Source organism: Babylonia areolata, chromosome 9, assembly GCF_041734735.1.
Source record: "Babylonia areolata isolate BAREFJ2019XMU chromosome 9, ASM4173473v1, whole genome shotgun sequence".
NCBI classification, from domain to species: domain Eukaryota; kingdom Metazoa; phylum Mollusca; class Gastropoda; order Neogastropoda; family Buccinidae; genus Babylonia; species Babylonia areolata.
In genome coordinates, this window is record NC_134884.1 from 34486409 (window position 1) to 34501013 (window position 14605).

The window sequence follows — 14605 nt, forward strand, 5'->3', positions numbered from 1 at the left end:
GTCAACAACCCCCCCCCCCCCCCCCCCCCCCACCCCCTACCCCTTCCCTTTCTACAGAATTATCTTCTTCCCAACTTTTTTTTTTCTGTGTCCTGTTCTGTTTAAATCACCACTACAGCCCCCCCCACACTCTTCCTCCTCCGTCAATACCCCCCTCACTCCACCCCAACCCCCACCCCACACACACCTCCCTCCCTGTCCTCCTCTCCTCCTCCTCCTCCCCACCTTCCCTTACAGCTTGTCTGTCGACGGAACTTGATGGGTGCGTGCACGAGAAGACTTTCTATCCCACCCATCCCCCCTCACCACCCTCTGCTTCTCCCTCCTCCCACTTCCCAAATCCCACCACCACCACCACCACCCTCTCCGCCCCTCTTCTCTGGCAGAGAAACACTAGTGCCAGTTAGCGATGATTTATTGCTGCAGATGGACTGTCAATATCAAGTAATGCCAGCATAATAACCCCCCGTGATGTAGAAAGAAGGCGGGAGAGAGAGAGAGAGAGAGAGAGAGAGAGAGAGAGAGAGAGAGAGAGAGAGAGAGAGAGAGAGAGACGGATAGAGGGAGAGAGAGTTGGATGCGGATGCAAAAATGAAAAAAAAATTATCATCTCCTGCTGTCTCCTCCATCTACTGCCGTCTTTCATCCACTCCCTTGCTCTTCCGATCCCTGTCTGTCTGTCTGTCTGCTCTCTCTGTCTCTCCCTCCCTCTTTCTAGCCCATCACTCAGAAATAAAAAAATAAAAAATAAAAGCAAAAACAAGCATCTATGTCCTCCCTCCCTTGGTCTTTCTCTTCTTTTTCTTCTTCTTCTCTCCATCTTTCTCTCTTTCTATCTCCCCACTCCCTGCGTCCCCCGCAACCGCCTCCGCCCCCCCCCCCCCCCCACCCCCCCCCCCCCAACCCACCACACACACACACAACCTCCACCCCCCTCAGGTTTCGTGTCAAGAGCCTGCCTGCCTGCCCGCCCCTTCTCTCCATTCTCCCACCCCCACCCCCACACATGTCCCGTTCCCTCTCCACCCCTCTCCCACCCCACTGCCGAAAACGCGTGGGATCAAGCACTGGCGTTGCTTACGGATCATCATAAATCACACAAAGTTAATGAGCTATCCGATGCACGGTCACCGCTCACCCTCAAGCCGCGAATAAGGGGAGGGAAGAAGAGAAAGAAAAGAAAAGAAAGGAAAAGAAAAAAAAGACAACAAAAAAAAAGAAGGGGGAGAGGAGGCTAGTCTGATAAAAAAAGAAAAAGAAAAAAAGAAAAAGCAGGTAGAGGCGCTGTCGTTCTCTCCCCCCCACCCCCAATCCCAGCCCCCCTCCCCAGCCACCCTCTTCCACTCCCACCCACACACGCTTCCCCCCATCCCACCCACCACAGCCCACACCCCTACTGGGAGAGATGTAGTGTCTCCATTTCCTCAGTTCGTCAGTGCCACAGATAAGGCCCGATCAATGGCAAGAGTACATGCCGTGCTACACCTCTGATTGATTTACTAGCCCCCAACACCGCGGTTTAGATATATAAAATAAATTTGTGAGAGGGAGGTGGGGAAAGGGTGTGCAATGGGGTTGAGGGATTGAGGGGGGTGGGGTGGGGGGTTGGGGGTGGATGGGGGGTGTTGGAGCTGGACCCCAAGGGACTGCACCGACTGAGCAGCTCGGCAACCCCTCCCCCCCCCTCCCCGCCCCCCTTCTTCTCTCTCTCTTTCCCTTCAGCTAACCCCTACCCCTATTCCCTTCTCTCCCTACTTCCGCCCTCCCCCCACCCCACCCCCCTCCCCCGTCACCGGAGGGATCCGTTCTGACCGATGATCCATTACTGCGGATGTTCGCATAAATCTTTTCGCCCATTTTCCATTGCCCCCCCCCCCCCCCCCTCCACCCCTTCCATCTACCCCCAACCCCACCCCACTTTTTTTTCCACCCAAGGATGAATAAGGTCACCAAGGAAAAGAGCATTCGTGCCAAGATTGTAGAGAATAGAGACAGATCTGAACAAGGAAAAGAAAAAACAGAGGGGCAAAAAAGAAAGAATGAACAAGAAAGGAGAAGTTAAAAAAAATTAAAAAGTAAAAAAATAAAAAAAAAAATAAAAAACTTCGCCTGTCACTTGAATTCGAAAGATGCTTTGTCAGATGTCAGAGACAAGTGGTACGCTTCTGACAGCTGCTAAGCCCGGCTGTGTCACATGCAAATCAAACTCCTCCCCTGGTGATAGATAAACCCCGACCCCCTCCTTGCCGACTCCAGGCCCAGCGCCTCTTTTCTGCAATAACTGTTATTTACTGGCGACGGCCCGTCTGACAGCTATGAAAAATAAATGATGCTATTTGCGTGTGGCGAGTTTTTTTGGCAACTGATAACGGGGGCTATCAATCATGCGGCAATTAGTATATCTCGTTACCTCACCGAATAAATTCCATTCTGTCTCCCCTGACACCCCGGGAGATGGCAAAAAAAGAAGGAGGAAAAACTTGCAGAGGATTGTCAGTGACGGATGCGGTGTGGGTAAGAAATTAAACACACACACACACACACACACACACACACACACACACAAGAAGGGAAGGATTCAGTGAGTGGAGGCAAGGGGTGGGGGTGGTTGATATTCACGAACCCACGCGCACCAAGATAACAGCCATCACCACCACCACCACCACCTCTCAGTTTCTGCTCCTTCCTGCTATCATCATGCGTTTATCACCTTTTCCATCTAATGCACAAGTTAGCCAATATCTTGCAAACTGTCAACCCCCCTCCCCCCCGTCTTTGTTTGCACTGCTGAACAAATACATTTACAATAAAAGCCGCCCGGGACTGATAGCTCCCCGGATTGATTGTGGAGGCGCCACAAAGGCCCGCCTGACAGCTGATTGACATTTCGCAATGAAAGCTTTGATTGATGTCTCCTGAACAAACAGCAGATGGTCGGGTTCCGCCCGCTCTCCTCCCCCTTCTCTCTCTCCAGCGGCCGCGTTTTCCACACTGGGCGAGAGAGAGAGTGAGAGTGAGAAACTAGCACCCACGGACCCGAAAAATATCCCCCTTACCTTGCATCGTCAAACTACTACCTTGATTCCTAACCCCCGCATTCGGTTCCATGCTGTAGTAGCGCCAATACACGCGCCTCCAGCGCTGTGTTGACAAACACGCCGAGCGCCTGACGCCTGCCTGATGATCGCCTGTCAAGTGCAGACGACACTCAACCATACACAACCAGCTACGGGCAAAGCTCCGCAAAACGGCTTGCGCGCTTTAAATTCACCACACACACACACCCGAAAAAAAAATGGACAGAACTTACATTTCAGTCGTTTCGGGTAGTTCTGCTTTCTCCTCGTCATTTCGGCTCCTTTCCGAACGAATTTGCTCCCTGACGGTCACTGAAAACAAAGTTTAAAACGCACACACGAGGAGCACTGTTGCAGACGCTCCATCCAAACCAACCTCCAAAAATAACCCGGAAGGAATGGCCGTCTAGGTCACGCGAGGACAAGAACAGAACCGACGCATGCGCGCGGGCATGGCACCTGCTTCCGGGCGAACCGACTGCAGGCTTGTTAGCAGGGCTGGCAGTAAGTTCCACATTTCTTAGTCTGCAACACTTTTTTTCCCCTTTGCTTTACTGTTCGTGCACCACTGTTGATTCACCTCCGCTCTTATGCACTAAAGTGTTACATCGATTTCCCGGTTTTAGCTTTGTTTGCCTCTTGTAAATTTGCGTTAAAGGATAATTAGGGCCTTGCTTCATGTGAATTTGGTGTTGCTTCTCTCGTGTCACTTCACGAGTTCCAGCCGTTTTTTCTGCCGTGGCTTATCTTATGATGGATGGTTCATCGGTTGAGCAGCAAATTGGAAAGATAGCATTCTTCTCTCTCTGGCTCCTCCCATTCTGTTATCATGAATGAATTATGGAATTGAATGCAGAGCTTATTTACGCCGTGCAAGTAAAACGGTTTCAGGAGCAGAGCCAGCAACGGCTGATTTTGATTTATTGCTTTTAGTTAGGCTCCTTTGATAGTTTGGTGCGCTTGCAGTGTAAGAAATAGGACGGTTGATGAAGGGAAACAGCTCTTGATAGGGAAAATTTGACACACACAGCTAATGATGACTAATTAGAATAACAAAAACAGCTCATAATCATGAACTATAGTATAATTAGTCTAGAATTATTTTAAGTGGTCATTTTAGATGTATCATATTAACTGTCATTACATTTGTACAGGAAGATGTTGAAAAGAAAGAAATAAAACAAAAGACTTGCAATGTCAGATTTACCTAATTTTATCCTTGTCTTTCTGTCTCACTGTGTGCTGTTTTGTATTATAATATTTCCTTTAAAAAAAAAGTTTAATCCCAGTCTACCATGTATGTGTTACAAATATTTCTAGTTCCATGTTCCGTAGATGTGTATGAAGGGACGTATGTTTGTTGGAGAGTATTTCAGTATCACTATCAGCCATGTGAATTGCTCTGAAACATCTTTAAAAAAAAATTAAGCATCATGTGAAAGTGGTTCATACAACTATCACAAGCACAGGATATTTACAGTTTAATTCATTCTTCAAGTGCAACCATTTTGAGAGAAACTACTATTTCTTGTTACAGGGTTAAATGTTCCTGTGTTTGTGCACGTTTGTGAACTGCCTGCTGATTTGTTAAAAGTCCACGTGATAGTACATAAATTGACTTTCAAAAGACAATAATGGATTGTGACATGTGTTCTGTTAAGTGCTATTTTGATGAATATGAATCTGCCATTAAAAAAATAATCAAAACATGTATTCTGTGTGCATTCTTTATGAAGTTGTGTAAACTGTAAAAAAAAAAAAAAAAAAAAAAAAGATAATAATGATAATAAAAATATTTTTAAAACACATTTACCCAATTGTGATAGTAATCAATTTTCAAGGTTAAGTTGATTACTGGAGATTTATAAAAACAATAAAGAGCATGGGTATTTATATTTTATTAAAAATCATGGAATCCAAACGTCTCCAGTGCAGAGTTAAGAAAAAGGGAGAGAAGCCTGCCTGGTAAAAATGTTCAGTGATTGGGAAAGTTTCTTATCCTGAGTGCTGCTGCTGCCTGCATCTCTCTCTCTCTCTCTCTCTCTCTCTCTCTCTCTCTCAAACACACACACACACACACACACACACACCTTTGTGTGTCTATTTGTACTCAAAGATTCCCTTCTTTTTTCTTTTTTTTTTTTACCATTTATATATTTTTTTTGTGTGTAATTCTCCGTGTTCTCTATTTATTTAGTTCTGAACCCCCACCCCACCAGCCCCCCTAAAAAGTATTTTGGCATATTTAAGTGTTTTTGTTGTTGTTGTTTTTTCTTTGTTGTTGTTTTTTTTAATCACTCATTACACACACATATAATGATATATTATGTGCATGTGCAAATGTTATATGTTAAATATAGTGCACAGTTTATCATTATATATATATATATATTATATATATATAATGTATTAAGATGATACATCTTGATTGTAAATTCATAGGAAATTTTCTTTTGGCTGGAGTACATGTATGTATGTATGTAAGATTAATTGATTAAAGTTACACTTATAACAATAAAGGGAAATCACATTCAGAACATGGACATCCAGTAACATATTATGTTCTTGTTATTGTCCTCAATTCAGTACCTTTTTTCCCTTGAAATTGAAATACTACATCAAGATATTTAACATGGAAACATGCTAGCCCTTTTTTCTTTTTTATCTTAAAAAAAAACCCCAGCAGGTATTAAGTGGCATTGAAATTGTGTTCTGAGCAGTTACGGCAAGATCTGTTTATGATTTACTCAGCATTATCGTTTTACAGTCAGTGCATTTTTTTAAACACTGGGGTTATGGAAGTGGTGTTTGTTTCAGTGCAAGTCTACAACTCAATATCTTTCTTTTTGTTGTCTTTTTTTTTTCTTTTTGTTTTCTTTGATTCAGACCATAGACTAGAAAATAAATTGTGAGACGAACTGAAAATGTTTTTATTTTCCCTAAAAGAAAAAGTGAGTAAACCATGTCCTACAAATAACTGCAGAGAGTGTGCATATGCCATGCACAGAGAGAGAGAGTGTCCTAACTTAATTTAGACAAGGCATTCAAACTATTTGATTTTCTCTTCTATTCACTATGTATCAGGTTGGTAGGATGCTCACATTCATAACCTTGTGACTTGTCTCTTTATGTAAGATAACTTATAAGGGTCATCATCCAACTTTATAAACATAAGATTTCTCAACCTAGTGCCTGTAGTGTTTTACTGGAATACAATTTTTAAAATGTCAAAAAATTAGTTGATGTAGATGCAATGATGGTGAAGTATTAGCAAATAAAATAACATATTTTTTAAATAAATAAAAAAGAAGGAAAAAACAATCTGTTGTCCCTGATACAGCTGCAGTGCAAGGCAAGTTTTAAAACAACTTTGGTCAGTGATATTCAAGTCTGGCAGTGTCTGAGAACAAGTACAAACAAAGCAAAAAAAAAAAAAAGGACTTTTCCCTCGTGACTAAGTCCAGGGCAAAATAATAGGTTCTCTCAATACATTTTGAACCACGTCCAAAGTAATTGAGAACTTTGCCACAAATCACTGTCAGTGCAAGCAGACAGATTCTTCTTGCTTTGTCAGGTCTGTCACCTTTGATCACGATCACAAAGGAAACTTAGACCACAAGTTTTGAGAACTTCTTGTGTTGTGCCGTGTAAATCATGAAAGAACGTCAGGTTTCATAACAGTACAACAAGTGTACCTAGATGAAAATTTTGGTGAGATGACAGGGGAACCATCCACAAAAGAAAGGGTTGAAGTTTGAACAATGTTTCAAAACTTTTACTTTTTTTTTCTTCTTGAAAACATGCTGTTTTGAGTTGACACATTAGAACCAAGAAACAGTATATACAAGTGAAAAGCAAGGTGAAAAGGATTCATTATTTTTCATATTTAGTGTAGCACCAGTTTGAGAAAGACACACTGAAATCCACAAATAAACAAGTAAATTATAAATAAATAAAGAAAAAGAGATTGAGGTATAAAACTGTGACAGTATTGTCCCTTCAGATGGATACCATTCCAACTTGGTGCAGGCTTTTTTTTTTTTTTTTTTTTTTTTGCTTTTTTTTTCTTTTTATTAGTTGTTATGCTTCTGTATTTTAAGAAATAACCATAAATGGTAAAGTAGATTTACTTCACCTTCTGATCTTGAACTGCGATCAAAGTCAGACAAGTCAGGTATTGTCAATAAATACTGATGTCGTTAATGCTTATAAAACCATTCTAGCATATATATAAACATTTACCTGTTTATTTTGTCTAATGATTATTTCATTTTATGTCAGTGTAAACCTTGGGTAGGCTCTCAAGGCCTGATTAGTACAAAAAATCAGAAAAGGAATAAATGAAGGAAATAAAAAACTGAAATGGTCGAGTAGTTAGACAACACTGTCAAACTGATATTGTCAAGCAGTTAGACAACACTGTCTCTCACACACATGCATGCTTGTGAAAACTTGTACACACACTAGCACACACATGCACATGCACATGCTCACGCACACAGACACACACACTTTTAGGTGCACGCAAACATGCACACATGTGTGCGCGCGCACACAGTGACATATAGATACCACAGCTCCATAGAAAAAAAGGGGGGAATGTTTTTCAGTATTAATGCAAACAATGTTAAATATATTTCTGAATATGTGGAATGATGGCCTAGAGGTAACGTGTCCATCTAGAAAGCGAGAGAATCTGAGCACATTGGTACAATTCCAGGCACAGTCGCCAGATTTTTCTCCCCCTCGACTAGACCTTCGAGTGGTGGTCTGGATGCTAGTAATTCAAATGAGACAATAAACCATGTTCTCATGTGCAGCAAGCACTTAGCACATGTAAAAGAACCCATGGTGACAAAAGGTTTGTCCCTGGCAAAATTATGTAGAAAAATCCACTTGATAAGAAAACAGATAAAATTTAAAAAAACTGCAGTCCGGAAAAAATTTTTTTAAATTGGATGGCACTCTCAGTGTAGTGACGTGCTCTCCCTGTGCAAAGCAGCCTGAATTTCACACAGAGAAATCTGTTGTGACAAAAAAAAAGAGTAATACAGTACAATACAACATTCAATCACCAGAAGCAGTAAATGCTTTGATACAAATTGAATGAAAATTGATAGAACATGAATTATGTGGATACCCTTTCAAGACATAAATATTAACTGTCCCTGTCAGTTGAATGGGTACAATGTTTAATGGTGTTTTGTTACTCTGTGCCTTTTACCTGCTAAATTACTCATCTTCAACAAACACACACACACACACACACACACACACACACACACTGTCAGCATATATATTAGAAATAGCAGATGAAATACCTGTATATTTTTACTATTTTTCCACCATTATGTTTACACTCTGTATAATTCATATTATCTTTCAGCATGTGCTTAAAAATAATATTCTAAAATTTTGAATAAACAAATAGAGAGAGAGAGTGAAGAAGAGTCAAAAGGAAAAGGAAAAAAGGGAGAGGATTCAGGAGTGGTGGTGGGGGGAGGGAACTGCCCTATTAGGGTGGGATGGGGGGTGTTGCAGGGGAGAGGGGTGGGGGGGGGGGGAAGAATGTGGCATTTGCAGTGACACGTCCATGTGACATGCTAGACAGAGCGTTTATGGTGATGCATGGTGCACTGTGATGGGAGGGAGGGATGCAGAGCTGGCGGGCAGGCAGGCAGGCCCCTAAGCACTGTAGTGAGCACACAACAGCCATCCTCCAGCCAGCAGGGGCGCCTAATCACTTGCCATTTTGCCAGACTTGATGTAACTGACACGTGCAATTTCTCACCCATCACCTACCTACCAACCAGCTGCTCCACCCCCCCATACTCCACCTCCCTCCACCCCCCACCCAACCCAACCAATAAAACATGTGTAGGAAAAGGGTGTTGTTGTTTGTTTTTTTTTTGTGGTGGCCCTTGCTTGCACATGCCCTCCCCCCACCCCCCTCCTCCCTCCCTCCCTCCCTCCCTTCCCTCATCCCTGATTTTTTTTTTTTACCTTCACCCTTCCCTCCCTCCCTCCATCCATGTATTTCTCTCCATTGTACCTGTATCCTTTCACTTAGTTTTCTGACATGATTGGTCATTCTCCTTTTTTCTCTCTCTCCTGATTTTTACTACAGCATAATTATCTTCTATGATATGCCTCACTCAGAAAATGAATTAAGTTGTCAGCCTGTCTACCTCTCTTGCCTCATGGAATTTGATGGGTGTTTTTTTCTGCTATGAGGCCTATATCTCCAGCATGCATGCCAGAGATCTACAAGTGGGCTTTTTGTGTGTATGATCATTTTTACCCCCACCACTTATTACATATAGGCAGCCATGCTCCTGTTTCAAGGGTATGGAATTGTGTGGCCAGCTTTTTGCATACATTTGCATACATTTGGAAGTGGACCCAGTGATAATTGATCATTGAATATTGCATCATGATACTCTGAAGAGAACTTGCTTGGCACATCAGATTCTTTTTCATTAACCTCTCTCTCTCTCTCTCTCTCTCTCTCTCGCTCCTCTCTCTCACTCTTTCTCTCTTCCCTCACGTATTTCTTTCTTTCTCTCCCTTTCCCTCCATCTCTCTCTCTCTCTCCCTCTCTCTCTCTCTCTGTCCCTTTCTCCCTCCTGTCTGCCATGATAATGCTCCTGAGGCTTGTGAGCAAGACTGCCTTGAATTACAGACATGCATATATGTATGTATGTATGTACCAGTATGTATGTATGCATGGCATGCATGTATGTATGTGTGTGCATTTTCATCTCATATTTCAAGTAGCTAGTTTAGATATATTGCCACATTCAATATTTATCTTACCTAAGTTGATATGCTATTATTGTCCTTATTATGTTACTGTTGTTGTCATTGCCTGGAACACACACACACACACACACACACACACACACACACACACACACACAGCCAGCTGTTGTAACATTTCTCAGCCAATAATTATTTGAAAGATGTCAGATGCTTTGGTAATTTAAAAAAAAAAAAAAAATCAGCAGCATATGGTAATGTCTGTACTGTTGTTTTGTTGTTTTATTTGTGCAGAGATGGGGAAAGTGCATGGCATTCACCTGTATCCAGAATGCAAGGAGAGAATCCTTGGACATGTGAACTGGGATGTTAGTCATCACAAGTTTCAAGATGTACCTGGCTGAGGCAGACCCTCAACTGGTGAACTATGTCTGACCCAAGGGATACCAGCTGAGGCAGACCCTCAACTGGTGAACTATGTCTGACCCAAGGGATACCAGCTGAGGCAGACCCTCAACTGGTGAACTATGTCAGTGACAATCAGGACGTTGACAGGCCACATGTGAGTGGGTGTGCATGTGTGTGTGTGTGTGTTTGAAAGGAGTGTTTGTGTGTGTGTGTGTATTTGTGTGTGTGAGAACAAGAGTGTGTGTCTGTGTGATACTAGATGATTATGTGGTGTTCATGTTATTAGTATATATATATATATATATATATATATATATATATATATATATATGTCATTTGGAGAGAGGAGGAGAGGCAATTATATGTGTGTATCATGTGTGTGATGTGTATTGGTTTACTACTTTGTTGTATGTTATGGTGTTATGTATACTCATATATGTGCTGATCGTAGTCTATGGAAATATTTTTAGCTAAGTAAAGTTCGTAAAAATTTACATGCCTAAAAAAATGTAAATCACTAAATGTAGTACTTAGAGCTTTTGTATATAGTTCTTTGTATATTTTATTAACCATTCTTCTTCTTCTTCTGCGTTCACTCATATGCACACGAGTGGGCTTTTACGTGTATGACCGTTTTTACCCCGCCATGTAGGCAGCCGTACTCCATTTTCGGGGGGGTGCATGCTGGGTATGTTTTTGTTTCCATAACCCACCGAACGCTGACATGGATTACAGGATCTTTAACGTGCGTATTTGATCTTCTGCTTGCATATACACGAAGGGGGTTCAGGCACTAGCAGGTCTGCACATATGTTGACCTGGGAGATCGTAAAAATCTCCACCCTTTACCCACCAGGCGCCGTCACCGTGATTCGAACCCTGGACCCTCAGATTGACAGTCCAACGCTTTAACCACTCGGCTGTTGCGCCCGTCATTAACCATTCTAAAATGTGTATATATATATATATATGTAGCACATTATCAAATTATCTGTGATAAATTCCAACAATTTTATGTGTGTTTTGTTTTTTGTTTGGTTCAGTTTTTAAGGTAACAAGTCTTAATAGTTATTATGATTATATATTCTTCAGTGTGGCCTGAGATTATTGGTGATTATAGAAACCTGAAAAATGTGTTTAAACGACAACATATCTACATTAACTACAACATATCAGTAGACATGGCTTAATAAAAAGGGAAGTAGAAGTCAGTTGCAAAGTTTGCTATTCTCATCTGGACAGAAAAAGTTGCCTTTTACTTATTCATATACTCAAATTACTGTGATATTTATGTAGTGTGTGTGCACGTGTGCGCGCACGTGTGTGTGTGTGTGTGAATTTTGATGAAATAATCCTCTGTCTCTCTCTCTCTCTCTCTCTCTCTCTCTATATATATATATATATATATATCTGTATCTATATAGATAGATTTTTTGTGTGTGTGTGTGTGCTTAAACATCTTATATGAGAAAGATATATTTTAGTAATGTTTCCAGAAAACCATGAGCAGTTGACAGTTGAAGTGCTGTACTGCATCATTATGTGTTAGTGTGGAAATAATATGTGGCTGTGTACATTAACATTAATGTGTGCACACCAACTTCACATTACAGATAAATGTGTGTGCACCAACTTCACATTTCAGACAAACATGTGTGCACTGATTTCACATTTCAGATGAATATGTGTACACCAACATCACATTTTAGACATGCGCATTGGCTTTACATTTCAGATGAATATACATGTATACATTAACGTCAAATTTTAGACAAATATGTGCACACCAACATCACATTTCAGAGGAATATGTGTGCACTAACTTCACATTTCAAACAAATGTGTGTGCACCATCTTCTCATTTCAGATGACTATACACTGGTGACCGTTATTTGTGTGTTTGTCTTCATCTATAGTGTACATTTGACATCATCTCAAAATGATATGTTCTCTGTTGCAGTGTGTTCCAATATACCAAGCATCCATCCACTCGTCCTGCCCAGCACCAGATCTGTGAGCATTGTTTAACTCACTCAGTACGGCCAGTCCTCTCTTCTCTTCTACACAGACCCCTCGGATGTCCAGTGGGTGTCTGAATGACCCAACCTTTAGCTTCTGTCGTCAGAATTGTGGTATTTTTTGTCAACATTCACCTCTTCAGTGTAAGAGCCTTCCGCTTGCAATATTTTGATGATGGTAATTGGGGTGAAACGCTGTTAACGTCGTCTCTTTTGCCGTTCGTATGGAGAGAGTTAAGGTCCAGCCTGCATCGATCTTTGCAGAAGACACTGAAAATCAACAGCCCTGAGGCAAATTTGAAATCAGTATCACACACACCAAAAACAAAACTCTTCAAAGCTACAGACTTGCAGAGTAATCACGCCAGATGAGATTTTAAGGTGTTTACATTATTGATTTCTTGAACTGGTTAAAAGCACTCAGAATGTGCTGAAGACTGCATCCGGGTGGTATCTACTGACTGACAGATGGCAGCATGGTAGAAGTATCTACTTGTATCTCTGTTTTTTTTTCTCTCTCTCTTTTTTATTTTTGTAATATAGATGATGTGTACATTATTGTTTGCTTAAAAATTGGCAAGACACTTTCGGCACAGTATGTGAAAACAGAAAAGAAACCGCTTGCAAGATGCTTTAATTCAACACTTGCACAAACTTAACAGAAAGTCCTTAAACCTTTGTAGTGATCAGATTTGCCGTAAGTTCTGCTTTATATGGTTGGAAAGAACTGCCAGCATTAGTGAGGTATTTCAGTTTTGTATGTGGAGGGAAAATAATATTGATTATTAATGCTACAACAATGATTAGCAGTCTGGTCTTTGTGGTTGGTTGGTGACGGGCCAAGAAAATAAAAATGAGAATCTAAAGGGATTCTAAATCTTGAACTCGTTAGTCAGACATTTGACCAGCTACAATAAAAAGCAATGAATAAAACTGGAACAGAAAAAAGGGAGAGCAGCTTTGGTTTGTTGCCTATATACAAACATAGTCAGCCCACACCTGCATGACTTGGATGAAATGATGTCAGGCGGGTTCTCGTGTCTGACAGTGGTGTCGTTTTGATTTGTCACCATGGTGACAGTCATTAGTCAGCGATGCTAAGGGCAGCTGCTGCAGCCCAAATTTATGACCGTTCCTTCTGTGACAGGCCTGTCACTTGCTCAATGCCCTGTGAATGATTTACGACAGAAAATTTGAGAAGGCAGGTCTTCATGTGTTTTGGGGGGTTGGCAGCTCATATGACTGACATTAAGCTGACAAACTTTTTTTGGGGGGGTGGGGGAGGTGGGGGGGGGGTCAGCAAATTCTGTTGTTGTGGGTTTTTTGGGTTTTTTTTTAATTGGGATTGGAGGTGGAAGGCTGTAGAATATATTTAGCAGCATGTGTGTGTGTGATCCTAACTGCTATTAAGATGTACACAGTAGTAAATGTGATCTTTTTTTCTTTTTCTTTTTTTTACCACACCTCCGCATAGTGAACACAAATTAAGAACTGAAAATAAGAAGACGAAAAAAAACAGGGAAGGATAATTTACTGCAGCACACTCTGCAAGATGTTTTTTGTTTTTTGTTTTTTTTAACCTTTCCATTCCATGTTGCTGGCTGAATCAGTTGACAGTTTGTTGGTTTTCGTTCTTATTCTTCGAAGAGCGTCGTTATAAACATATTTTGTTGTTTTTTTTCCTCAGCACTGTTATGATTATTATATTCATATAATGCTATTTTGGATCACTTTTAAAAGCAAGGTAACCTTTTTACTTGTAATTTATTTGTACAAAAGCACGCCACACCTCTCCCCTTTCTGATCAGTGAAGTTTGTTCATAGGGTGCTGGGTAGTGAAGACCTGAAATTGTATTTGTGTGTGTGTTATTTCGTTTGTTTGTTTTTAAAGCAAATTTTCATGATTATATACAACTACTATTATGCTAGTTTTGCTGCAGATATGTTGATATGAATAGACACTAAATAAAAAGAAGAAGAATATTTCATCACGCTCTGTGTGTGTGTGTGTGTGTATTTATATGTGTTTATGGTGTGTTATCGATAAATCCCAAGGAACCAGAAAGCCGCATTGGATGACAAAGACATATCCCCATCCCCTCCTCTGACACATTAAACTGATCTGAGACACAAATAGTTACCTTGAGGAAACTATTCCTTTGTGGAAACTATTTGATAGTGGCAAAGGAAACTATCTGCAGAATTCTGTACTCAGACAGTATAAAAGTATGCAAGTGCACGTTTGTGCCCATTCATTAACCGCAACAAAATGTGTGTGCACTCGCACACATACACTCATACATGTGCATGCGCCAGCATGCAGACACATATGCAGACACAGTT

The 14605-nt window shown here is 41.1% G+C and overlaps 1 protein-coding gene and 1 long non-coding RNA gene across 2 annotated transcripts in view; one reads left to right on the plus strand and one right to left on the minus strand.

Moving 5' to 3' along the window:
- The window catches only part of LOC143285402 (uncharacterized), a 371301-nt gene extending 367857 nt beyond the window's left edge, over positions 1-3444 (minus strand). The window contains exon 1 of the mRNA XM_076592649.1: positions 3311-3444. Within this exon, the coding sequence (XP_076448764.1) occupies positions 3311-3350 (40 nt within the window). The 5' untranslated portion in view covers positions 3351-3444. The remainder of the gene's footprint in view (positions 1-3310) is intronic.
- Positions 3445-3545: 101 nt separating this feature from the next.
- Positions 3546-13545, plus strand: LOC143285840 (uncharacterized). The gene is made up of 3 exons (XR_013055730.1): positions 3546-3581; positions 10131-10398; positions 12205-13545. It is a non-coding gene; the product is annotated as an uncharacterized LOC143285840 (long non-coding RNA).
- The last annotated feature ends 1060 nt before the right edge of the window (positions 13546-14605 follow it).